General features: G+C 39.8%; 1 protein-coding gene across 1 annotated transcript in view; it reads left to right on the top strand.

Annotated features, from left to right (window-relative positions):
• Positions 1 to 26,814, top strand: part of COG6 (component of oligomeric golgi complex 6) — a 650,023-nt gene that overhangs the window by 193,330 nt on the left and 429,879 nt on the right. The window contains exons 5-6 of the mRNA XM_053708403.1: positions 22,164 to 22,275; positions 22,411 to 22,493. Coding sequence (XP_053564378.1) covers positions 22,164 to 22,275; positions 22,411 to 22,493 — 195 coding nt within the window. The remainder of the gene's footprint in view (positions 1 to 22,163; positions 22,276 to 22,410; positions 22,494 to 26,814) is intronic.

Below are 26,814 nucleotides of genomic sequence, written 5' to 3'. Positions count from 1 at the left end.
AATTAGGCAATTAATAATCCTTTTTTCATCTGGTGCCTTAACAATATGACATTTAACTATTGCTTTCATTAGCTATCTATTTTTAAAGAACACTATTTTATACACATTTTTCTGTTTAAGCAGCTGCAGTAAGCACCTTATGACCAGCTGTGAATGAAAGTTAATCTGTTTGTTATAGGATGAATGCTGACAGCATTTCACAGAGATGTGTGAGATGTAAACAGTGATAATGATATTATCTGTTAAAGGTGTACAGCTGTATTTTACAGCTACATGTAAGTGAAATTGGGCATAAGATACAAAATGAGGCTGCTCTTATAAATAGATGTTTGTATCTTTTACTGGAGGAACTTGTGCAGACTGTTTCCTTTCATCTTAACCTACAAAGATCATCAGAAGTAGGGAGGAAGTGTATTCTCCAATCGAGGCCAGTTTTCATGGTGGCAATGCAGTGTTTTCCCATAAACCTGCACTTTTCATCCTGATTAATCCTGTTTAGAGAGAAATGAGAGCTCTCCGAAGGGACACATTTTATGAGACTTCCTAAACACACATTTATTGAAAAGAAGCTCATAATTATGACATATCCTTTTTCTTTTAATTGCAGAAAGAAAGCATGCAGGTCAAAGGCCAAGTGCTTGATTCTTTGTGATGTTGGACTGTGCTCCTTTTATAGTCTCTTAAAAGGAATTATTAGTTTACTGAACATATGTTATATTATATGGGAAATAGAGAAGTTACGTTCTCGTAAGAGCATGTTCATTTTAACATTATTATTTATTCTCATTTGTTTATATACCGCCATCAAATTCTGTAGCAGTGGTTCGATAAGCAGGGGTATACTGACATGATACAGATACATAATAACCGAATAAACAAAACCAAGTAATAGAAGGGTTCTTTAAAGTTTTTCTTTTACAAGATACGACGAGTCCACGGATTTCATCCTTACTTGTGGGATATTATCCTCCTGCTAACAGGAAGTGGCAAAGAGCACCACAGCAGAGCTGTATATATAGCTCCTCCCTTCCCCTCCACCTCCAGTCATTCTCTTTGCCTGTGTTTGTACTAGGAAGAGGTAACGTGAGGTGTTAGTTTTAGTTTCTTCAATCAAGAAGTTTTTTATTTTTATATGGTACTGGTGTGTACTATTTCCCTCAGGGGGATATAGAATAAGATTTCTGCCCTGAGGTTTATGATCTTAGCAGATGTAACTAAGATCCACGTTGGTTCCCACAGAGCTTCTGAAGGTAGTACAAGAGAGATCTTCAGTGTGGAGAATGGTGTCATGCTACAAGCAGCATTGAGGTATGTTCAGTCCTTTATTTCTGAGGAGACTTGATATATCAGAACTGGCTGACATGTTTTTCCCTACAAGGGAAGGGGTAAGCAGTAGACCTGGAAACAGAGGGTATTACTGGTAACCTGTATGTATTATTTGGTGACATGATACTGGGCTTTATATATATTGCAGCATATATCAGGGTGCAATAACAGAGACACTGGGAGAGGCAGCTTAACGGTTTGGGTTTTTATTAGTAAAAGAAATAACAAACGTTTCCATGGCTGTTTTGTATGCTTATGTTTGGGGACCACATGGCTTTTGGCTGAACCGCTTCCCATGCAGTTGTACAGTCTAAGGTAAACGTCGTCCATGATGGGCGGGGCCTATTTTTCGCGCGTTCAGACGCGCAGTTCATCTGGCTGTGAAGGCAGCAGGCATTAGCTCTGGATGGGTCTACACTGATGTCCTGTTAACCGGATCTTTAGCAAGTCCTTTTGCAGTTCCCTGGGGGCAGGAGGTGCAGGGGTCGTTGGTTGAAATCTAATACAATTTTTGCTATAAAGAACGTTTAGAGTTTAATTTTGCCCTTTTGCCTCAGGGTGCAATAATTTTTGGCACTATTGTGTATGTGTACCTAATTAGATAGCGTTATTTAAAGTTTTTTAGGCAGTTTGAAAAAATTGTGCACTTTTTTATTTTCTAAAAACTGTTTAATTCAATAAATAAAGTGTTTAACGACTACTGTGGTTATTACTAGTCTGTTCAACATGTCTGACATTGAGGAAACTCATTGCTCTATATGTTTGGAAGCCATTGTGGAACCCCCTCTTACATTGTGTACTTTTAATGCCCACACAAGCGACGCCAAGTACCTCTAGTGCGTCTAATTCTTTTACTCTGCAGGAGATGGCTGCAGTTATGTCAACTACCCTTACAGAGGTATTATCTAAATTACCAGTGTTGCAGGGTAAACACAGTAGGTCAGGTATTAATGTGAATACTGAATCCTCTGATGCTTTATTAGCTATTTCCGATGTACCCTCACAGTGCTCTGAGTTGGGGGTCAGGGAATTGCTGTCTGAGGGAGAACTTTCATATTCAGGATATGTGTTATCTCAGACAGATTCGGATGTGATGTCCTTTAAATTTAAGCTTGAACACCTCCGCATGTTACTTCGGGAGGTTTTAGCGACTCTCGATGATTGTGATACTATTGGGATACCACCAGAGAAATTGGGTAAAATGGACAAATATCTAGAGGTGCCTACTTACACTGATGTTTTTCCAGTTCCTAAAAGAATTTCAGGTAATTGTAAAGAAGGAATGGGATAGACCAGGTATACCGTTCTCTCCCCCTCCTAATTTTAAGAAAATGTTTCCCATATCAGACACCATTCGGGATGCTTGGCAAACGGTCCCTAGGGTGGAGGGAGCTATTTCTACCCTGGCTAAGCATACAACTATACCTATTGAGGATAGTTGTGCTTTTAAAGACCCTATGGATAAAAAGTTAGAGGGTCTTCTAAAGAAATTATTTATTAATCACGGTTTTCTTTTACAACCTACGGCTTGCATTGTTCCAGTTACTACTGCAGCTTTTTGGTTTGAGGCTCTAGGCTCTCTGAAGGTTGAGACTCCATTAGATAAAATTTTGGATAGAATTAAGGCTCTCAAGCTAGCTAATTCTTTTATTACTGATGCCGCTTTTCAAATTGCTAAACTAGCGGCAAAAATGCAGGATTTGCCATTTTAGCGCATAGGGCATTATGGCTCAAATCTTGGTCTGCTGATGTGTCATCAAAATCTAAGCTTTTAGCTATTCCTTTTAAAGGTAAGACGCTATTCGGGCCTGAATTGAAGGAAATCATTTCTGACATTACTGGAGGTAAAGGCCATGCCTTACCTCAGGATAAGTCTGTTAAGATGAGGGGTAAACAAAATAATTTTCGTTCTTTTCGAAACTTTAGAGGAGGACCCTCTGCTTCCTCTTCCTCCACAAAGCAGGAAGGGAACTTTGCTCAATCCAAGTCAGTCTGGAGACCCAACCAGGCTTGGAATAAAGGTAAACAATCCAAGAAGCCCGCCGCTGCTACAAAGACAGCATGAAGGGGCGGCCCCCGATCCGGGACCGAACTTAGTAGGGGGCAGACTTTCTTTCTTTGCCCAGGCTTGCCCAGAGACATTCAGGTCCCTTGGGCACTGGAAATCGTGACCCACAGGTATCAACTGGAATTCAAGGATTTTCTCCCGAGAGGGAGATTTAATCTTTCACGATTATCTGTAGCCCAGATAAAAAGAGAGGCGTTCTTACGATGTGTAAAACACCTCTCTACCTTGGGAGTAATTTGTCCCGTTCCAAAACTGGAACAGGGGCAGGGGTTTTACTCAAATCTTTTCGTGGTTCCCAAAAAAGAGGGAACTTTCAGACTCATTTTAGATCTCAAGTGTCTAAACAAGTTTCTCAGAGTTCCATCATTCAAGATGGAGACTATACGAACGATCTTACCAATGATCCAGGAGGGTCAATTTATGACTACTGTGGATTTGAAGGATGCATACCTTTATATCCCTATTCACAAGGATCATCATCAGTTCCTAAGGTTTGCCTTCCTGGACAAACATTACCAGTTCGTGGCTCTTCCCTTCGGGTTGGCCACAGCACCCAGAATCTTCACAAAGGTTCTAGGGTCTCTTCTAGCGGTTCTCAGACCGCAGGGCATAGCAGTGGCGCCTTATCTGGACGATATTTTGATTCAGGCGTCAACTTGTCCTTTGACAAAATCTCACACGGACATAGTATTGTCGTTCCTGAGAACTCACGGTTGGAAGGTGAACATAGAAAAGAGTTCACTAGTTCCACGGACAAGGGTTCCCTTCTTGGGGATTCTGATAGACTCGGTAGACATGAAAATAATTCTGACGGAGGTCAGAAAAACAAAGATTCTAAATATTTGCTGAGCACTTCAGTCCATTCCTCGGCCATCAGTGGCTCAGTGTATGGAGGTCATTGGATTAATGGTAGCGGCAATGGACATCGTTCCGTTTGCCCGCTTTCATCTCAGACCACTGCAGCTGTGCATGATCGGACAGTGGAATGGGGACTATGCGAATTTATCTCCTCAGATAAATCTGGATCAAGAGACCAGAGACTCTCTTCTTTGGTGGTTGTCGCCGCATCACCTGTCCCAGGGGACTTGTTTCCGCAGACCCTCGTGGGTGATAGTGACAACAGACGCCAGCCTACTAGGCTGGGGTGCAGTCTGGAATTCCCTGAAGGCTCTGGGTGTTTGGACTCAGGTGGAGTCTCTACTTACAATCAATATTCTGGAACTGAGAACAATATTCAATGCGCTTCAGGCGTAGCCTCAGTTGGCTTTGACCAAATTCATCAGAGTCCAGTCGGACAACATCACGACTGTGGCATATATCAATCATCAAGGGTGAACAAGGAGTTCCTTAGCGATGATAGAAGATGATAGAAGATAATCCGATGGGCAGAGGCCCACTCTTGTTATCTGTCTGCAATTTACATCCTAGGGGTGGAAAACTGGGAAGCAGATTTTCTAAGTCGTCAGACTTTTCATCCGGGGGAGTGGGAATTCCATCCGGAGGTGTTTGGCTCATTGATTTGCCAATGGGGCAGACCAGAACTGGATCTGATGCCATCTCGTCAGAATGCCAAACTTCCACGTTACGGATCCAGGTCAAGGGATCCCCAGGCCGAACTGATAGATGCCCTGGTAGTGCCTTGGTCGTTCAGCCTAGCTTATGTGTTTCCACCGTTTCCTCTCCTTCCACGCGTGATTGCCCGAATCAAACAGGAGAGAGCTTCAGTAATCCTGATAGCGCCTGCGTGGCCACACAGGACTTGTTATGCGGATCTAGTGGGCATGTCCTATCTGCCACGGTGGAAACTTCCTCTGAGACAGGACCTTCTCATTCAAGGACCTTTTCAACATCCAAATCTAATTTCTTTGCATCTGACTGTTTGGAGATTGAACGCTTGATTCTAGCTAAGCGAGAATTCTCTGATTCGGTCATCGATACTTTGATACAGGCTCGAAAGCTTGTCACTAAAAAAATCTATCATAAGGTATGGTGTAAATATCTTTATTGGTGTGAATCCAAGGGTTACTCATGGAATAAAATTAGGATTCCCAGGATTCTGTCTTTTCTCCAAGAAGGATTAAAGAAAGGGTTATCAGAAAGTTCCTTAAAGGGACAAATTTCTGCTTTGTCAATTTTGCTTCACAAACGTTTGGCAGATGTGCCAGATGTTCAGTCTTTTGTCAGGCTCTAACTAGAATTAAACCTGTATTTAGACCAATTACTTCTCCCTGGAGTTTGAATTTAGTTCTTCGAGTTCTTCAAGGGGTTCCGTTTGAACCCATGCATTCCATAGATATTAAATTGTTATCTTGGAAAGTTCTGTTTTTAGTTGCTATTTCTTCTACTCGAAGAGTTTCTGAGCTTTCAGCGTTACAGTGTGATTCGCCTTATCTTATCTTTCATTCTGATAAGGTGGTTTTACTTACCAAACCTGGATTTCTTCCTAAGGTTGTTTCTAATAAGAATATTAATCAGGAAATTGTTGTTCCTTCTTTGTGTCCTAATCCTTCTTCTAAGAAGGAGCGTCTGTTACATAACCTGGACGTGGTCCGTGCCTTAAAGTTTTACTTACAGGCGACTAAGAATTTCCGTCAATCATCTTCATTATTCATTGTTTATTCTGGAAAGCGTAGGGGTCAGAAAGCTACGGCTACCTCTCTTTCTTTCTTTTTGGCTGAGGAGTATCATCCGCCTGGCATATGAGACTGCTGGACAGCAGCCTCCTGAAAGAATTACGGCTCATTCTACCAGGGCTGTGGATTCCACATGGGCCTTTAAAAACGATACTTCTGTTGAACAGATTTGGAAGACTGCGACTTGGTCGTCCCTTCATTCTTTTTCCAAATTTTATACATTTGATACTTTTGCTTCTTCTGAGGCTGTTTTTGGGAGAAAAGTTCTTCAAGCAGTGGTGCCTTCCGTTTAGGTCTCTGTCTTGTCCCTCTCTTTTCATCCGTGTCCTGTAGCTTTGGTATTGTATCCCACAAGTAAGGATGAAATCCGTGAACTCGTCGTATCTTGTAGAAGAAAAGGAAATTTATTCTTACCTGATAAATTGATTTCTTCTACGATACGACTAGTCCCCGGCCCTCCCTGTCATTTTAAGACAGATTATATTTTATTTTTACAACTTCAGTCACCTCTGCACCTTTTAGCTTTTCCTTTCTCTTCCTAAAACCTTCAGTCGAATGACTGGAGGTGGAGGGGAAGGGAGGAGCTATATTTACAGCTCTGCTGTGGTGCTCTTTGCCACTTCCTGTTAGCAGGAGGATAATATCCCACAATTAAGGATGAAATCCGTGGACTCGTCGTATCGTAGAAGAAATCCATTTATCAGGTAAGCATAAATTTCCTTTTTTTCCGTACCTTGACTTCATCACCATTTTCTTTGTGAGAATTAGATAAGGAATTATATGGAACATATTCTAACTTTAAAGTAATTGCATCAAAGTCCGAATTTATGTGTACAGCCTTGCAATATACAGACGTTCACCAAATTGAGAGAGAACATAAATTTATATATCATAAAGATTCTATAAAATACTTGGGGTGTGAATATCCTACGCCCAAATGTACTATTCTCTTTAAATTACATTGCCTTGCTTAAGTACATTCAACAGGCATTAAATAGTTGGCATAATAAAACACTGTCATGGCGGTGCAGAATTAACTCTATCAAATTGTCTATTTTGCCAAAGATTTTATATCTCTTTCAAACTGTGCCAATCCCAATCTCAGATCAATTCCTTAACAAATAACAAAATACCTTGGCCAGTTATATTTGGCAGGGTGGTCACCCCAGAATAGCAAAGGCAACAATATATAAACCAAGAGAAAAGGGTGTCTCTGTGTCCAAATCTGAGATATTACCGTCTGGCTGTATCACTAGTTCGTATCATTTATTTGTACAAAACCTCTAAACACAAATAATGGGTCTGTCTTGAACATGCTTTAGCAGACGCTGAACAACTAGAAGGCTATTGCTGGTTCCCCCCATGCAAACGAAGCTGGGAACTTCTGTGACTACATTGATCCCTGAGACTTATAAATTATGGGATAAGTATGTACTTAAAATTCTTATAATCTCAACAATACCCCTTTAACCCCATTATTATGTAACCCCAATCTATCAATGAATGTAATATATCCACCTTCCAATTACAATACTCTACAAATAGTCATACCATGTTGCATGGTACTACAGAATGTTTAACTAATATTAAAGGTAAACCTTCAGGATCTGTGTGGAAATATTTTTGGTCATTGGTTTTTATACATTCAGTTGTCTCACTTTCTCACCATCCATATAGATTATAGAAATATCCATAGATCCCTTACAGCCTTCAAACTTTTATGTAACACCACCCATCATACTTGAGGCACACTATTGCTTTATTACAAATTACTTCTAACATACCATTCCAGACACCCCGATCTTATTTTTAAAAATGGGAAGTGGAACTAAATACTCAGATCCCTGAAAATGATTGGTCTATTATATTTAAGAACAATTGCAGATCCTCTTGATCTATTTATTATATGGAAATGGACATGAAATTATTAGGCCGATGGTATCTAACACCTTATAAATTGGCTCTGATATATCATGGTACATAGGCAGTTTGCTGGAGGGGATGTGGGGATACGGACACTTTTTTGCATAAATGGTGGCTATGGCCTAAAATAAATATATAATGCCTAACCTTAATAAAATAAATTAAAAAAGTGATAGGAATCAAACTGCCAGCTAACCCTGTTTCCATAATATTTATCTAATTTCCCAAGATACAGAAAGGCAGTAAACCAAATTTATAGGGGTATGGAAATCTTGTTTTATATATTAGCCCTATAGAAATTGTACTGTTGGGCTAAGCACGATATTTTCTGAAACCTCTGAACAAGGATATTTAGTACTAACGCATATTGTATTATTTATAGTACTTAAAACCATTCAAGAGTATGAAGTAGCCGCAGTCTCTCCATGACGGCATGTAGTGTGGCATTGTTTAACGTTGTGATCTCTTTACAGAGACTCTGGAAAGTCATTAGCCTGCTTGTTTACTCAGCTTGTCCAGATTAGCTGAGAAATGGAAGTTCAAAGCCATCCAAGTCTGCAGGCAGCAGTTTGCCATGACCCAGTTTTGTAGTAAAGCAGACAGATGTTCTCGTTGTCAATGAGCTCGTTACCCTGCTAGATTCAGTGATAATGCCAATTCAACTTTCTATGATTTATTTCATATCTAATCTACTATACCAATTCAGGCTACAACCTTTCATGCTAGAACAACCAACAGTGATTTAATACCCTAATGGCTTTTAACACCATTATTGAACTCCTCGATTACCTGAGTGTGTTCCTTTGAGTTAAATGGCTTTTGTGTGTATATTACTAGTAACCCAGAGGTTAAAGGGACACTGAAAACACATTTTTTTCTTTCATGATTACAGATAGAGCATGAAATTTTAAGCAACTTTCTAATTTACACCTATTATCAAATTTTCTTCATTCTCTTGGTATCTTTATTTGAAATGCAAGAATGTAAGTTTAGATGTCGGCCCATTTTTGCTGAACAACCTGGGTTGTTCTTGCTGATTGGTGGATAAATTCATCCACCAATAAAAAAGTGCTGTCCAGAGTCTAAACCAAAAAAAAAGCTTAGATGCCTTCTTTTTCAAATAAAGATAGCAAGAGAACGAAGAAAAATTGATAATAGGAGTAAATTAGAAAGTTGCTTAAAATTGCATGCTCTATCTGAATCATGAAAGAACATTTTTGGATTTAGTGTCCCTTTAAATCACTATGGTGAGTTAAATTACTGGGATTTTTCTCTGTTGCTGGAACCAATTTAAAAGGGCACTGTACTCATTTTTTTTCTTTTTCACCTAAATTAGTTTTTTTATTATTATTTCATTATGTTTTTTTTTAATGGATGTTTGTTAGCATGTTTAATTGCTGCTCTTTCATATTCACAATAAAAATAATATATATATCAAATCAAGTATGTGTAAAGTCCTCTTCAACCCGTAAAATACCATGTAAATCAATCCATGTTGTTGCCGTTCTGTTATTATTAGGGTAGGATAACCGGATATATAAAGTCATTTTATATAAAGATGGAGGAAAAATCACACAGGCACTTCTTGCTTCTATGGACGTGTATGGCAAGCGCTCAGGAGCTAGTGGAGGTACTACTACTACATCAATGACGTGGCGCTAGAGGAAGTCACAAGCAAGTGAGCTTAGAAATAACGTTTGCATGCGCAAAGGGATCTGCTGCACATTAATGGACTTTGCACATTCAAACGTTTATTATAAGCTCCCTTGTAGTATTATTACATTTACAACACCGTCACTCACAGCCCCCCTCCTTGCACACGTCACGTCAACAGTAATAAATAACTATATATATATATATATATATATATATATATAATGTAAGCAAGCTACACACAAGCTCAACCCTCTGCAGCCCATTGGCTATTTATATATATATATATTGCAGTCTGTGTCCGGTGCACTCACTATTCCCCACTCGTAATTGCCGGTGTTACACCGAGAATGGTTTCCCCTGTGTTTCTGGTTTCCCCTCCCTCTCTGCAAAAATCGGAACTCCGCCCCCCCCTCTATTCAGTTGCTCTCAGCTCAGCCCCTGTAGCTTATCCTGCCCCATTCAGCTAATAATGAATAAAGATATAAGGGCTGCAGCTCCCATCACTCGCATACCTGTAAAATGTTTGTGCAATGGTAGAAATGGTATATCTTTGAAAGAGGGGAGGATTTTATGTGGCATATAATGAATAAAGATATCAGGGCAGGACAAGTGCAGCATAAGTTATTTATTTGTAAATGAATGGGGCAGGTTAAGCTATAGGTGATAGTGATATGCTTTTTTATATATAAAATCATGGCAGCCTCCACGAGCAACACATGTGTGGAGTCTGCCATGTTGTCAAGCGTCTGAGCTCGCTGGAAGCGATGGGACTTACGTCATCAGAGCACTCAGAGAATGCCCAGCGTCTCACTGGCAAGTAGTCAGAAAACGCTCAAAGCGAGTCCCAGTTCGCTTGGAGCGCTTGCCGAACACAGCCTTTATTATACTACACTGATTCTGCTTCCTGTGTCAGGAGGAAGGGGGGGGTAACAAAATGAAAAAAAACTTTATTTACACTTCTGTTAACATATGTATATAGGCTACAACACTGTAAAATCACTCAGTTTATATCTCAACACATGTCCAAAGTTTCAGCTCTCAAATGGAGCCTTTGTCAAGAACGTGTACAACACCAACTGTATTAAAAAAAACTCACCGTAAGTTTACTCCTCCCAACTAATCACATGCACAAATATCACCTAGATGTGACATAATCATTGTTGTTTGAGTTTACAAACATGCCAGACTGTTTGCCTAATAAAGTTTTGTTAAAAAAACAAACAAAAACAAAGCAAGAATCAATCGTTTGTTAAAGGGACACTGTACTTAAAAATGTTCTTTCTCTTGTTAAGTGTATCCAGTCCACGGATCATCCATTACTTGTGGGATATTCTCCTTCCCAACAGGAAGTTGCAAGAGGATCACCCACAGCAGAGCTGCTATATAGCTCCTCCCCTCACTGCCATATCCAGTCATTCTCTTGCAACTCTCAACAAAGATGGACGTAGTAAGAGGAAAGTGGGGTATTATAGTTAGTTTTTTAACTTCAATCAAAAGTTTGTTATTTTTAAATGGTACCGGAGTGTACCGTTTCATCTCAGGCAGCATTAGAAGAAGAATCTGCCTGTGATTTCTATGATCTTAGCAGAAGTAACTAAGATCCATGGCTGTTCTCACATATTCTGAGGAGTGAGGTAACTTCAGAGAGGGAATGGCGTGCAGGTTTTCCTGCAATAAGGTATGTGCAGTTAATATATTTCTAGGGATGGAATTTGCTAGAAAAATGCTGCTGATACCGGATTAATGTAAGTTAAGCCTTAAATGCAGTGATAGCGACTGGTATCAGGCTTATTAATAGATATACACACTCTTATAAAAATGTAATATAAAACGTTTGCTGGCATGTTAATCGTTTTTATATTTGTAGGTGACAAAACTTATTGGGGCCTAGTTTTTTTCCATATGGCTGGTTTGATTTTTGCCTAGAGACAGTTTCCTGAAGCTTTCCACTGTTGCAATATGAGTGGGAAGGGCCTATTTTAGTGCTTTTCTGTGCAGCTAAAAATACTGACAGAGACATTCAGCTTCCCTCTGCATGATACAGGACATCTCTGAAGGGCTCAAAAGGCTTCAAAGTCGTGTTTGAGGAGGGTAACAATCACAGTAGACTGTGGCAGTTGTTGTGACTGTGTTTAAAAAACGTTTTTGTCATTTATTATTCTGTTTTTGTTATTAAGGGGTTAATCATCCATTTGCAAGTGGGTGCAATGCTCTGCTGACTTGTTACATACACTGTAGAAATTTTGTTATTGTAATTGCCTTTTTTCACTGTTATTTCAAATTTTGTCAAAATTTGTTTCTCTTAAAGGCACAGTAACGTTTTTTATATTGCTTGTTAACTTGCTTTAAAGTGTTTTCCAAGCTTGCTTGTCTCATTGCTAGTCTGTACAAACATGTCTGAAACAGAGGATACTTGTTCATTATGTTTAAAAGCCATGGTGGAGCCCCATAGGAGAATGTGTACTAAATGTATTGATTTCACCTTAAACAGTAAAGATCAGTCTTTATCTATAAAAGAATTGTCACCAGAGGGGTCAGTCGAGGGGGAAGTTATGCCGACTAACTCTCCCCACATGTCGGACCCTTCGCCTCCCGCTCAAGGGACGCACGCTAATATGGCGCCAAGTACATCAGGGACGCCCATAGCGATTACTTTGCAGGACATGGCTGCAATCATGAATAATACCCTGTCAGAGGTATTATCCAGATTGCCTGAATTGAGAGGCAAGCGCGATAGCTCTGTGGTTAGACGAGATACAGAGCGCGTAGATGCTGTAAGAGCCATGTCTGATACTGCGTCACAATATGCAGAACCTGAGGACGGAGAGCTTCAGTCTGTGGGTGACGTCTCTGATTCGGGGAGACCTGATTCAGAGATTTATAATTTTAAATTTAAGCTTGAGAACCTCCGTGTATTGCTTGGGGAGGTATTAGCTGCTCTGAATGACTGTGACACAATTGCGGTGCCAGAGAAATTGTGTAGGCTGGATAAATACTATGCAGTGCCGGTGAGTACTGATGTTTTTCCAATACCTAAAAGGCTTACAGAAATTATTAGTAAGGAGTGGGATAGGCCCGGTGTGCCCTTTTCCCCACCTCCTATATTTAGAAAAATGTTTCCAATAGATGCCACTACACGGGACTTATGGCAGACTGTCCCTATGGTGGAGGGAGCAGTTTCTACTTTAGCAAAGCGTACCACTATCCCTGTTGAGGACAGTTGTGCTTTTTCAGATCCAATGGATAAAAAAATTAGAGGGTTACCTTAAGAAAATGTTTATTCAACAAGGTTTTATTTTACAGCCCCTTGCATGCATTGCGCCTGTCACTGCTGCGGCGGCATTCTGGTTTGAGGCCCTGGAAGAGGCCATCCATACAGCTCCATTGACTGAAATTGTTGACAAGCTTAGAACTCTTAAGCTAGCTAACTCATTTGTTTCTGATGCCATTGTTCATTTGACTAAACTAACGGCTAAGAATTCCGGATTCGCCATCCAGGCGCGTAGGGCGCTATGGCTCAAATCCTGGTCAGCTGATGTGACTTCAAAGTCTAAATTACTCAACATTCCTTTCAAGGGGCAGACCTTATTCAGGCCTGGTTTGAAAGAAATTATTGCTGACATTACTGGAGGTAAGGGTCATACCCTTCCTCAGGACAGGGCCAAATCAAAGGCCAAACAGTCTAATTTTCATGCCTTTCGAAATTTCAAGGCAGGTGCAGCATCAACTTCCTCTGCTTCAAAACAAGAGGGAACTTTTGCTCAATCCAAGCAGGCCTGGAAACCTAACCAGTCCTGGAACAAGGGCAAGCAGGCCAGAAAGCCTGCTGCTGCCTCTAAGACAGCATGAAGGAGCGGCCCCCTATCCGACATCGGATCTAGTAGGGGGCAGACTTCTCTCTCTTCGCCCAGGCGTGGGCAAGAGATGTTCAGGATCCCTCGGCGTTGGAGATCATATCTTAGGGATATCTTCTGGACTTCAAAGCTTCTCCTCCACAAGGGAGATTTCACCTTTCAAGATTATCTGCAAACCAGATAAAGAAAGAGGCATTCCTAAGCTGCGTACAAGATCTCCTTGTAATGGGAGTGATCCATCCAGTTCCACGGACGGAACAAGGACAGGGGTTTTATTCAAATCTGTTTGTGGTTCCCAAAAAAGAGGGAACCTTCAGACTAATTTTGGATTTAAAGATCCTAAACAAATTCCTCAGAGTTCCGTCATTCAAGTTGGAAACTATTCGAACCATTTTACCCATGATCCAAGAGGGTCAGTACATGACCACAGTGGACTTAAAGGATGCCTACCTTCACATTCCGATTCACAAGAATCATCATCAGTTCCTGAGGTTTGCCTTTATAGACGGGCATTACCAATTTGTAGCTCTTCCATTCGGGTTGGCTACAGCCCCAAGAATTTTTACAAAGGTTCTGGGCTCACTTCTGGCGGTCCTAAGACCGCGAGGCATAGCGGTGGCTCCTTACCTGGACGATATCCTGATACAGGCGTCAAGCTTTCAAATTGCCAAATCTCATACAGAGATAGTTCTGGCATTCCTGAGGTCGCATGGGTGGAAAGTGAACGAAGAAAAGAGTTCTCTATCTCCTCTCACGAGGGTTTCCTTTCTAGGGACTCTAATAGATTCTGTAGAAATGAAAATTTACCTGATGGAGTCCAGGTTATCAAAACTTCTAAATGCTTGCCGTGTTCTTCACTCCATTCCCCGCCCCACGGTGGCTCAGTGCATGGAAGTAATCGGCCTAATGGCAGCGGCGATGGACATAGTGCCATTCGCGCGCCTGCATCTCAGGCCGCTGCAATTATGCATGCTCAGTCAGTGGAATGGGGATTACACAGATTTGTCCCCTCTACTAAATCTGGATCAGGAAACCAGAGATTCTCTTCTCTGGTGGTTATCTCGGGCCCATCTGTCCAAGGGTGTGACCTTTCGCAGACCAGATTGGACAATTGTAACAACAGATGCCAGCCTTCTAGGTTGGGGTGCAGTCTGGAACTCCCTGAAGGCTCAGGGATCATGGACTCAGGAGGAGAAACTCCTCCCAATAAATATTCTGGAGTTAAGAGTGATATTCAATGCTCTTCTGGCTTGGCCTCAGCTAGCAACACTGAGGTTCATCAGATTTCAGTTGGACAACATCACGACTGTGGCTTACATCAACCATCAAGGGGGAACCAGGAGTTCCCTAGCGATGTCAGAAGTCTCCTAGATAATTCGCTGGGCAGAGACTCACTCTTGCCACCTGTCAGCAATCCATATTCCAAGTGTAGAGAACTGGGAGGCGGATTTTCTAAGTCATCAGACTTTTCATCCGGGGGAATGGGAACTCCATCCGGAGGTGTTTGCTCAATTGGTTCTCCGTTGGGGCAAACCAGAATTGGATCTCATGGCATCTCGCCAGAACGCCAAGCTTCCTAGTTACGGATCCAGGTCCAGGGACCCAGAAGCGGCACTGATAGATGCTCTAGCAGCTCCTTGGTTCTTCAACCTGGCTTATGTGTTTCCACCGTTTCCTCTGCTCCCTTGTCTGATTGCCAAAATCAAACAGGAAAGAGCATCGGTGATATTGATAGCGCCTGCGTGGCCACGCAGGACCTGGTATGCAGACCTAGTGGACATGTCATCCTTTCCACAATGGACTCTGCCTCTGAGACAAGACCTTCTAATACAAGGTCCTTTCAATCATCCGAATCTACTTTCTCTGAGACTGACTGCATGGATATTGAACGCTTGATCCTATCAAAACGTGGCTTCTCCGAGTCAGTAATTGATACCTTAATACAGGCACGAAAGCCTGTCACCAGGAAAATTTACCTCAAGATATGGCGTAAATATCTTCATTGGTGTGAATCCAAGAATTACTCATGGAGTAGGGTTAGGATTCCTAGGATATTGTCCTTCCTCCAAGAGGGTTTGGACAAAGGATTATCAGCTAGTTCTTTAAAGGGACAGATTTCTGCTCTGTCTATTCTTTTACACAAGCGTCTGGCAGAAGTTCCAGACGTTCAGGCATTTTGTCAGGCTTTAGTTAGAATTAAGCCTGTGTTTAAACCTGTTGCTCCTCCATGGAGCTTAAACTTGGTTCTTAAAGTTCTTTTTCTGATGGCTATTTCCTCGGCTCGAAGAGTCTCGGAGTTATCTGCCTTACATTGTGATTCTCCTTATCTGATCTTTCATTCAGATAAAGTTGTTCTGCGTACAAAACCTGGGTTTTTACCTAAGGTGGTTTCTAACAAGAATATCAATCAAGAGATTGTTGTTCCATCATTATGTCCTAATCCTTCTTCAAAGAGTAGACCGTGCCTTGAAGTTTTACTTACAGGCTACTAAAGATTTTCGCCAAACATCTAACCTGTTTGTTGTTTACTCTGGACAGAGGAGAGGTCAGAAGGCCTCTGCAACCTCTCTTTCTTTTTGGCTTCGGAGTATAATCCGTTTAGCCTATGAGACTGCTGGACAGCAGCCTCCTCAAAGGATTACAGCTCATTCTACTAGAGCTGTGGCTTCCACCTGGGCCTTTAAAAATGAGGCCTCAGTTGAACAGATTTGCAAGACTGCAACTTGGTCTTCCCTTCATACTTTTTCCAAATTTTACAAATTTGATACTTTTGCTTCTTCGGAGGCTGTTTTTGGGAGAAAGGTTCTACAGGCAGTGGTTCCTTCCGTTTAAGTTCCTGCCTTGTCCCTCCCATCATCCGTGTACTTTAGCTTTGGTATTGGTATCCCACAAGTAATGGATGATCCGTGGACTGGATACACTTAACAAGAGAAAACATAATTTATGCTTAGCTGATAAATGTATTTATCTTGTAGTGTATCCAGTCCACGGCCTGCCCTGTCCTTTTCAGGCAGGTCTAAATTTTAATTAAACTACAGTCACCACTGCACCCTATGGTTTCTCCTTTCTTGGCTTGTTTCGGTCGAATGACTGGATATGGCAGTGAGGGGAGGAGCTATATAGCAGCTCTGCTGTGGGTGATCCTCTTGCAACTTCCTGTTGGGAAGGAGAATATCCCACAAGTAATGGATGATCCGTGGACTGGATACACTATAAGAGAAATACATTTATCAGGTAAGCATAAATTATGTTTTTGTAATTCAGAAAGAGCATGCAATTTTAAGCAACTTTCTAATTTACTCCTATTATCAATTTTTCTTTGTTCTCTTGCTATCATTATTTGAAAAAGAAGGCATCTAAGCTTTTTTTTGGTTTCAGTACTCTGGACAGCAAGGACAACCCAGGTTGTTCACCAAAAATGGGCCGGCATCTAAACTTACATTCTTGCATTTCAAATAAAGATACCAAGAGAAAGAAGAAAATTTGATAATAGGAGTAAATTAGAAAGTTGCTTAAAATTTCATGCTCAATCTGAATAACGAAAGAAAATTTTGGGTACAGTGTCCCTTTAAATAAGACTGTCAAAATAATCAAATAAATAATCAAATTCTGATCTCCCCTCCTACACATTGCATTCAAGCTTGACTGGAAAATCAGCACTTATCTATAATTTAAGAAGAAAAGGTTCCCCTTTTTGGGGGTAGTGCAGATGTTATTTTGAATTTTCCCACTTTACACAAGTGAGAACTGATACTCTGGCTTAAGCATGTTTTTTGTTGTTGCATTTAAAGGAACAAGAAATACCAAGGGCCAGAGCATAACTTTTTAAAACAGTTTCCAATGTGCTATTATCAAATTTACTGGTATGGTATTCTTTGTTGAAGAGAATACTTACGTAAGTAGTGTGGCTAGAGAACTAAATGTCATCAGTTTTGCAAGAATAATTTTGAGCACTAGATGAGTTGTACAATGTATAACATTGTTAAAAGCATTTTTGCAAAACTGCTGACATATAATGCTTCGGACAGGTGCAATGAACTTACCTTCATGGTTTTCAACAAAGGATACCATGAGAATGAAGAAAATGTGAAAATAGTAGTAATTGGAAAATTTCTTAAAAGTGCATTCTCATGAATCATGAAAGAAAAACTTGGGTTTTATGTCCTTTTTTAAACTGGCATGATTCAGTTCAAACTAATGATACTAAAAAATGTAAATTGGAGAAGTTATTTACAGCTGTTGGCCACAAGATGATCAAATCTGTTTTTGGGTCATAATCTTAGTCTTTCTTCTTATGTTTTTATCATTTTCTTTATTTCTGTCCATGAGTTTGTGCCTAGCTAGTTTCTTTTGCAGCTTTTAAAGGGAAAAGTTACGACCTTACTCCGTTGCAACTCACAACGAATGGACTTGTTGCAATTTTTTTTACTAATTCAGTTTGTTAAACCCTCTATTATGTTTTACATATTTTTGCAGTACATATTATTTTTTATATTATTTAGTTCCGGTTTATTTCAAGTTTTAGTGTTTTTTTTAATGTTTTTGTTTCTCACAAGGTATGGTATGCAGAGTAACGTGAAGATACTTTATTAGTATTTTTAAAGGGACAGTCTACACCTTGGTCATCTTAAAGTTTTACCTTTAGATTAAGCTGCAAATAGTCCCCCGCACCTTTTCTATATCATGCAGCAGGAATGGTAAAAAAGTTATTTTAAAATGAATATTGTTTCTGGCCACTTTAAAATGGCTTCCAAGCTCAGCCCACTGATGACATCTTGATCTGGGCTGCATATGGCATCCAATCACAAAAGACTCACTAGTTGGATTCAACAGACTGTCAGTGCTATTCAGCAGAGTGCCTAGATGCAGCCCAGATCGTGATATCATCAGTGGGCAGAGCTTGGCAGCCATTTCAAACTGGCCAGAAACAATATTCATTTTAAAATAAAAATGTTACTGTTCCTGCTGAATGATATAGAAAGGGTGCAGGAGACTATTTGCAGCTTAATCTAAGGTAAGACTTTAAGATGACTGACCGTCCCTTTAAGCACTAATAGCCCAAATAAGAAAAGATGCAAGTAGCCAGGCGCTCTGCTTTGTAATCACAAGGCATAGTGTGCTGCTGCTGTTCAAGGAAATACGGAGCATCATCTTGCTAACAGCGTGAGTGCGCTTCTAGAGGAGTCTGGTTTCCATAGAAACCAGTGAAACTGGGAAGTAGGCCTTGATTAGAGCCCTCCTGAGATCATAAGGCAAAGCTTTACAATGAAGCGTTCCCCGGATCACCTTTATCTTTTTAAGCCACTGCTAAGTTTTAAAATGGACTTATTTTTTGCATGTGGAAGAACATAATCATAACAGCTGACCCAAAATGCAAATGCATAACATATATATATATATACTTTGTTAATTCAGTTTATTTTCTGTACATCTGGTTTGGGGAAAGTAGCTCACAAAAGTTTGTTTTTAATCTCAGGAGCATCCATTTTTCAGAACACAAAAACTGTAAAACATATTTAAATGCCTTCTTTTAGATGCAACAAAAAGAATGTTTTAATTTCTCTTTAAACATTAAAATGGCGTTGCAGTTTTGTGTTAAGATTAGTGTCCGTAAAAGAATGAGTGCTGCATGTTGTCGCCTAGGTTTCCTTCTTGGCTACGGCTAATTAGGGAGAATTATAAATGGGTCACTACTAGAGTGTGCAATCAGTGTAACAAAGTCTGGGTTCTGCACTTCAAACTGTTAAAGAGACAGAGCACTGTATTTTTCTCCCTTTAATGCTTTGTGCTGCAATATACATTTTAAATACTTTAGACATTAGGTTTTTTTTTTTCCTTACAAAATATGAGTTGGGAGTTTACATCTCTTAAATGATTACATTTCAGTATATTGTGTGGTTAAATCTGTTGTTTAATGAAACCACTTCAAGATAATAGCATAAGTGAAGTGGAAAAGGTTACCATTTTCAAGTAATACATTAGAAGGTAGATTGCTGCCATCTACTGGTTATGAGAATTATTTGGTCAAGATTTATTTTACTAATATTCAGTTATATAGGCAGTAGTCAGAAACTCCTAATTAAAGTGTATTTGTTTGTTATAGCCCATACATTTTGTACTGATTGAAAAAGTCAACATCTGTTACCATTATTTATTTTCTTAGCTTCTGATTTAATGGTTTGTATTAAATTATTATATTTGCAATAGAAACTTAAAATGAAGAAATAAAACATGATATTAAACATGACCTCTCTATAGTCTATACTAGGAAGACGTTGCAGTGGACAAATATAAAAAAAAAAATTACAAGTTTTTTGAATCTATGTGACTAGCAACTTTAGTAATATTTTCAACCACTGAAAATGTGTTTGTAAGTATATATATATATGTGTGTGTGTGCGTATGTATGTATGTGTGTATATATATATATTAAGGGGACAGTATACTGTAAAAATTGTTTCCCTTAATGTGTTTCCAAATACTTTTTAACCAGCTGCAGAGTATAACATGTATGAGAATTTGCTTTTTAAGGTTTATTTGTGTATATGAAGTAGCTGATTTTGTGTTTTGAAGCCACAACCAATACTGCTCGTAAACCAATGACCAATACTTGGAGAGAACAATAGAAAATTACAATTTTATTACCTTATCTCTTCTATAACCCACCGGGAGTGTAATTTCTTCTACTGGCTGTGTTTACACAGTTTGGCCTTGAGGCCAAAAACTTTCAGAATAGGTGGGGATACCACAGGCTAAATCAACTATTTCAAATGCCAATATAAGGGTAATAGAAATACTTGTAAACAATTTAATACACTCCAGCAGGTAAAGTGGATGATTGGGAACAAATTAAAGGGGAAAACATTTTTGAGTAAACTGTCCCTTTAAGTACTGTGCAAAATTCTTAAGACGCCATTAGATTTGTTGTTTTAGCAATGGTATAATGACCATATATAATTATTTCTCAGTCTCTTTATTAGAATACTACCAGAAAATACTGGATATTGGTATGCAGTATTAAAACCCCCACAGAAAAAACAGCTTCTATAGGCTAAAGTGGCAAGTATTTAGTGTAACCCCCCCTTACATTTGAGCAATAGCAGGAACCTGGCTCTCGTAAACCTAAATGGAATGGAACCCTAATTAATGTCATTGTTAACGCCTATTTGTCCTACTATTTCATGTCAAAATAACTGCTGTGAAAAAGGTCTATTACACCAGGTTTGTGGTAGACATACACGTGGTATTAGTTTAATTAATTGAATGCTTGCTAACAAGACCAACTTTTAATCACATCATTCCATTCAAAATGCCAAAGATCACAGAATTTGACAGACCTAAAATCATTCAGCAAGCCCACTCTCAAAGGGACATCGGCAAACAAACTGGATACTCAAGATGTGCTATTCAAGCTGTTATAAAGAAATTTGAAAAATCAGGATAGGTCAAGGACAAAAAAGGGGACTGTAAGGCCAAGAAAACTTTCAAAATCTGATTAGAAGTTTCTTCTTTGAGAGACCGGAAGAAGTCCAGCAAGGACCTGGCTCAGCATCTGGTAGGAACCCGACTCAGTATCTGGCAGGTTCATCGGAATGCCAAGTTGACCTTTCACCGTCTGAAGAAGCTTTATTAGGAATGGTCTTTGTGGTTAGCAGCTAAGAAACCACTTTTTCAGAAAGGGAACAGGGTAAAATGACTAAGATATGCTAAACCTCACAATATTGTAATGAAGATCAATGGAAAAGAGTATAAAGGAGTGACAAATCCAAGTTTCAACATTTTGAGTCGATTGTCAACAATATGTGAGAAGAAGAGTTGGAGAGATAGAAGAATGAGTGCTTGCGCCCTTCAGTGAAACATGGTGGAGGGTCGGTCCTGATTTGGGGCTGCATTTCTGCCAGTGGTGTTGGCGATATTTTCCGAATTGATGGTATCATGAATGCTGAAAAGTACAGACAGGTTTTTATTCAAAATGCCATTCCTTCTGGAAAGTGCCTGATTGGGAATGGTTTTATGTTTCAGCATGATAACAATCCCAAGCACACTGCTAATGTGAAATCATATTTGGAGAGAAAAAACAGCTGATAAAACAGTGACAGTCATGGACTGGCCTCCACAGGATTAAAACCTGAATATTATAGAGGCATTATGGGATCATAATGCCTCTAAAGAAGAACTCTGGAAAGTGTTGAATGAAGCGTAGTATAATATACTACAGGATTATTTCAGAAAACGTCAGGACAGTCTCCCCAAAAGAGTTTAAAATGTGCTTAGTGCCAAGGGAGATCACACTAAATACTGACTTTTGCCTGAAGAAGCCATTTTGTTCTGAAAATTTAGTTTTTTTTATATTTTGTGTACTTATTTCCTGTATTTTATTTTTGTATCTTAATAAAGAGACCGAAAAATAAATATGGATGGTCATTTAAACTTTGCTAAAACAACAAATGGTGACCTAAGACTTGTGCACAGTACTGTGTGTGTATGTATGTATATATGTGTATGTGTGTGTGTGTGTATATATATATATATATATATATATATATATATATATATATATATATATAATTTGAACATTGCTTCAGTATAATTAACTTAATGCAAATTAAATTAGCTACAAAATCTCCAAAGTATTAGCCTAAATTAAGTGTTTTGTTAAATTTATCTTGGGTTAATATTTTGACCCTCCATTTTTGTCTTCAGTCAGCGGTTGGAGATTCGGGCTCAGGTTGCAGATGCTTTTTTGGCAAAGTTCCAGCTTACATCCGATGAAATGAATGTTCTCCGAGGCAGTCGAGAAGGACCCTTAACAGCGGTAATAATGACATTTTTTTTCTTATTATTGACTAACATTTTTATTGTAATATTTACAATATATTTGTCACTGTTTTTAATCCTTTTTAATATATGCAGTTTATTGAAATGTAAACCAAATATTTATTTTTTATAGGAATTTTTCAAAGTATTGGAAAGAGTTAAACAAATCCACAATGATGTAAAGCTACTTCTGCGAACAAACCAACAAACAGCAGGGTAAGTTAGAGTGCATTATTGGTAAGACAACACCAGTTTTTTGTTAATCACATAATTCAGCATTGTGTACCAACTATTTAAATTGATGTTGTTATTTATGTATATTAGCAAAGTTTACAGGGCTTTGCACAGCAATCTAGGATGTACCCCTTGAAAAGCCTGGTGGTCCCCTATGTTTAATTAAACAGTTTGCCCTAGCTGACAAGTTCTGTGCTACCAATATTGCTTGACCATACTAGGATTAGCACACAATCTGGTATTAAAAGTCAATGGTAAAACAGAATTACCAGAAAATGTTGAGCACAGCCGACATCCATTTAGTGCACCCTATATTTTCAATGGATATCGTGACCATGCTGCTGAACATTGCTCTTATTACAAGTTGAAAGTTATGTTGCACTGAAACTATTAACAAGTTATCAACTTGAGACCTGAAGTATAACAAAACACATGTAAAACACATTAGTTAGTAAATAATTACACACACACGCACTTATATATATGTGTGTGTGTGTATATATAATATATATATATATTTCTCTCCTAAGATATGGAGAGTCCACAACGTCATTCAATTACTAGAGGGAATATCACTCCTGGCCAGCAGGAGGCAAAGAGCACCCAAGCAAAGCTGTTAAGTTTCACTCCCCTACCCATAATCCCCAGTCATTCTTCTTCATCTCTGTCAATGGAGGAGGTGAAGTTTGCTGTCTGAAGAAATTAATTCCTTTTTCGGGTACTTTTCCCTACAATCAAGGATTTGGGTTTTGCTGAGTCCACGTCAATCTCTTCAGTAGAGTAGTGGTGGCTTTTAAGCAGTTAGGACGTTGTGAGGTAGTCCTTGCTTTGTTTCCTAACACATTGCTGCCCATAGTACAGAAAGCCAAAGTTGGTTACTCTGTTGTTTCTTTTTCTACAGGTCTCTGTAAGGAGTATGTGTCCGTTCACGCCTTGTGAGCTGTCTTCCTGCCGGACAGCTAGACTGCAGGTAAGTGCTTTTGTCTTCTAGGTCTTGGAGACTTGCACTTCAGAAGAACATGTCATATGCACTAGATGAAGACATTTTTAAGATCCTTAATACAGGATTTTCTTTGGCAGTGGGCAAGCACATTTTGTATGTTGAGACTAGGGGTTAATCTTCCCTCTATTGGGACGGTTTTCCTCTTTGGGCTAATTTTGTTGAAATACTTTTAGTATGTGTGTGGCTTATGCTTTATACAGGGATTTATGTATAAACTTAAAATTTTGCAGTTGGTTTTCTTTGCTTGCTTAGCTAGAACAGGCTAACTGACAGACTGTTTGAGCCGTTAGAGGAGATCAGTCTCTTCAGTGTTGATCTATTATATGATTGTTTTAGAGACTTCTGGCAGCCAAATTGTGTATTAAAATTCTTAAAGTGACAGTGTATTTAAAAAAAGTAATACAATTTGGGGAATTTTTTATTTAGTATTATGGACATGGACCAACTTTGTGTCTTTTGACAAATGCTTGTTATACCTTGAGACACAAATTGTTTTGTCTATGCAATTATGTGCTGCATGCTTAGCTAGAAAACTTAAATTTAAAGAAAAATTGTTCCTCTTTGAGCCCAATGTCTCTCAGGATGATGCTGTTCAGGCAATGCCATAGCATACTCCTCAAATGTCCCAAGCCTCTATGGCGTCACATACAGTGCCCTTCAGTTCCTCTCAGCCTCCTGGAGGAGTTTATTTGCCTGCACAGGTATCTTCTGCGGTATCTGCGGCGTTATCTGTTTTTCCTATGCTGGGAAAATGCAAGAGGACATTTAGACATTCCGATAGTAAGGTTTCTGTTCCACCTACTGCTACGCAGGTTGCCCTTCCTCATAAGTCTGATGAGGAGGATACGTCAGTAGCCTCTCAGGGTGAAATCTCAGATTCGGACAGTATAATTCCTTTATCTGATACTGAAGAAGTAAACTTCAGATTTAAGCTTGAACACCTTTGTGGACTATTAAAGGAGGTATTGGCTACTTTGGACGACTCTGACTCTTCTGCCGTTGTCAACCCTAAAAAATCTAGTAAACTTATCAAATACTATGATGTTCCTTCCTCTGTGGAAGTATTTCCTGTTCCAGACCATGCGATGGAGATAATTTCACAGGAATGGGAGAAGCCAGGGATACCTTTTTCCCCATCTCCCATTTTTAAAAAGATGTTTCCTGTTGCTGATTCCATCAAAGATTCATGGCGCACGGTACCTAAAGTAGAAGGGGCTATTTATACTCTGGATAAGAGAACTACCATCCCTCTAGAGGATAGCTGCTCCTTTAAGGATCCCATGGACAAGAAGCTGGATGCTTATTTGAAAAAGATGTATGTTCACCAGGGTCTTCAATGGCAACCTGCAGTCTGTATTGCCACAGTAGCAAGTGCTGCATCTTATTGGTGCAATGCCTTGTCTGAATCAATTTTAGTAGGGACTCCGTTAGAGGAGATCCAAGCTAGGATTAAGGCTCTCAAACTAGCCAATTCCTTTATTTCTGATGCCAACATGCAAATTATTAGACTTTGTGGCTAAAATCTTGGTCAGCTGATGTTACCTCCAATTCCAAGCTTCTGGCGCTTCCTTACAAGGGTAAAACCTTGTTTGGATCTGGCAGAAATATTTTCTGATATTACGGGTGAAAAAAGGGTCTTTTATTCCACAAGATAAGAAGGGCGTCAAAGTAATTTTCATTCCTTTAGTAACTTCAAAAGTCAAAAGTCTTCCTCTCCCTCTTCCAAGCAGGAGCAGCCCAAGTCCTCTTGGAAGCCCAATCAGTCTTGGAACAAGGGGAAGCAATCAAAGAAACCCTCTGCTGAGTCAGCATGAAGGGTTGGCCCCCGGTCCGGGATCGGATCAAGTGGGGGGCAGACTTTCCCTGTTTTGTCAAGCATGCATACGAGATGTCCCAGATCCTTGGGCTGTGGACATAGTACCTCAGGGTTACAAAATAGAATTCAAAACTTTTCTTTCCAGGGGCAGATTCCATCTCTCTGCAGACCAGGTAAAAAGAGAGGCATTTTTGAATGGCGGTCAGGACCTTTCCTCCTTGGGAGTGATTGTTCCAGTTCAAGTAAGGGAACAGGCTTTAGGATTCTATTCAAATCTGTTTGTGGTTCCCAAAAAAGAGGGAACTTTTCGACCAATTTTAGACCTAAGGTGTCTCAACAAGTTTCTCAGGGTACCATCCTTCAAAATAGAAACCATTTGTTCCATTGGTTCAGGTGGGTCAGTTCATGACGACCATAGATCTGAAGGATACGTATCTTCATGTTCCCATTAACAGGGATCATCACAAGTTCCTAAGATTCGCATTTCTAGACAAACACTTTCAATTTGTGGCTCTTCTGTTTGGACTTGCGACAGCTCCCAGAATATTCTCAAAGGTTCTTGGGACTCTCTTGGCAGTGATCAGGTCTCTGGGAATTGCAGTGGAGCCCTACCTGGACGACATATTGGTTCAGACGCAATCTTTTCAACAAGTAAACTCTCATACAGAGATCTTGTTGTCTTTTCTATGTTCCCACGGATGGAAAGTGAATCTGGAAAAGAGTTCCCTTGTTCCAGCTACAAGGGTGGTTTTCTTAGGGACCATAATAGATTCCCTATCTATGAAAAATGTTCTGACGAAGGTCAGAAAATCCAAAGTTCTCTCCTCTTGCCTCTCTCTACAGTCTACTGTTTGGCCATCAGTGACTCAATGCATAGAGGTAATTGGTCTGATGGTTGCTTCCATGGACATCATTCCCTTTGCTCGATCCCATTTGAGAGCTCTGCAATTATGCATGCTCCTTCAATGGAACGGAGACCATTCGGATCAGTCTCAGAGGATAGATCTAGACCAGTCGACAAGAGACTCTTTCCCTTAGTGGCTTTCTCAGGATCATCTGTCTTAGGGCACATTCTTCTAGAGACCTTCCTGGGTGATTGTGACCACGGACGCCAGCCTGCTAGGCTGGAGAGCAGTCTGTGACTCATTAAAGGTGCAAGGACTATGGACACAACAACACAATTGTTGTCTATCTGCCATCCACATTCCTAGAGTGGACAACTGGGAAGCGGATTTCCTGAACAGACAGACATTTCATCCCTGGGAGTGGGCTCTCCATCAGGAGATGTTCTCCAGGTTAACCCTCAAATGGAGGGTGCCGGAGTTGGATCTGATGGCGTCTCTGCAGAACGCCAAGCTTCCAAAGTACGGTTCAAGGTCAAGAGATCCTCAGGCAGCTCTGATAGATGCTCTGGCAGTTCCTTGGGATTTCGATCTAGCATACCTGTTTCCTCCGTTTGCGCTCCTTCCACGAGTTATTGCTCA

Source organism: Bombina bombina, chromosome 3 (genome assembly GCF_027579735.1).
Source record: "Bombina bombina isolate aBomBom1 chromosome 3, aBomBom1.pri, whole genome shotgun sequence".
NCBI lineage: Eukaryota > Metazoa > Chordata > Amphibia > Anura > Bombinatoridae > Bombina > Bombina bombina.
Note: the sequence above shows the minus strand (reverse complement) of the source record. Positions and strands in the feature narration are given on the sequence as shown.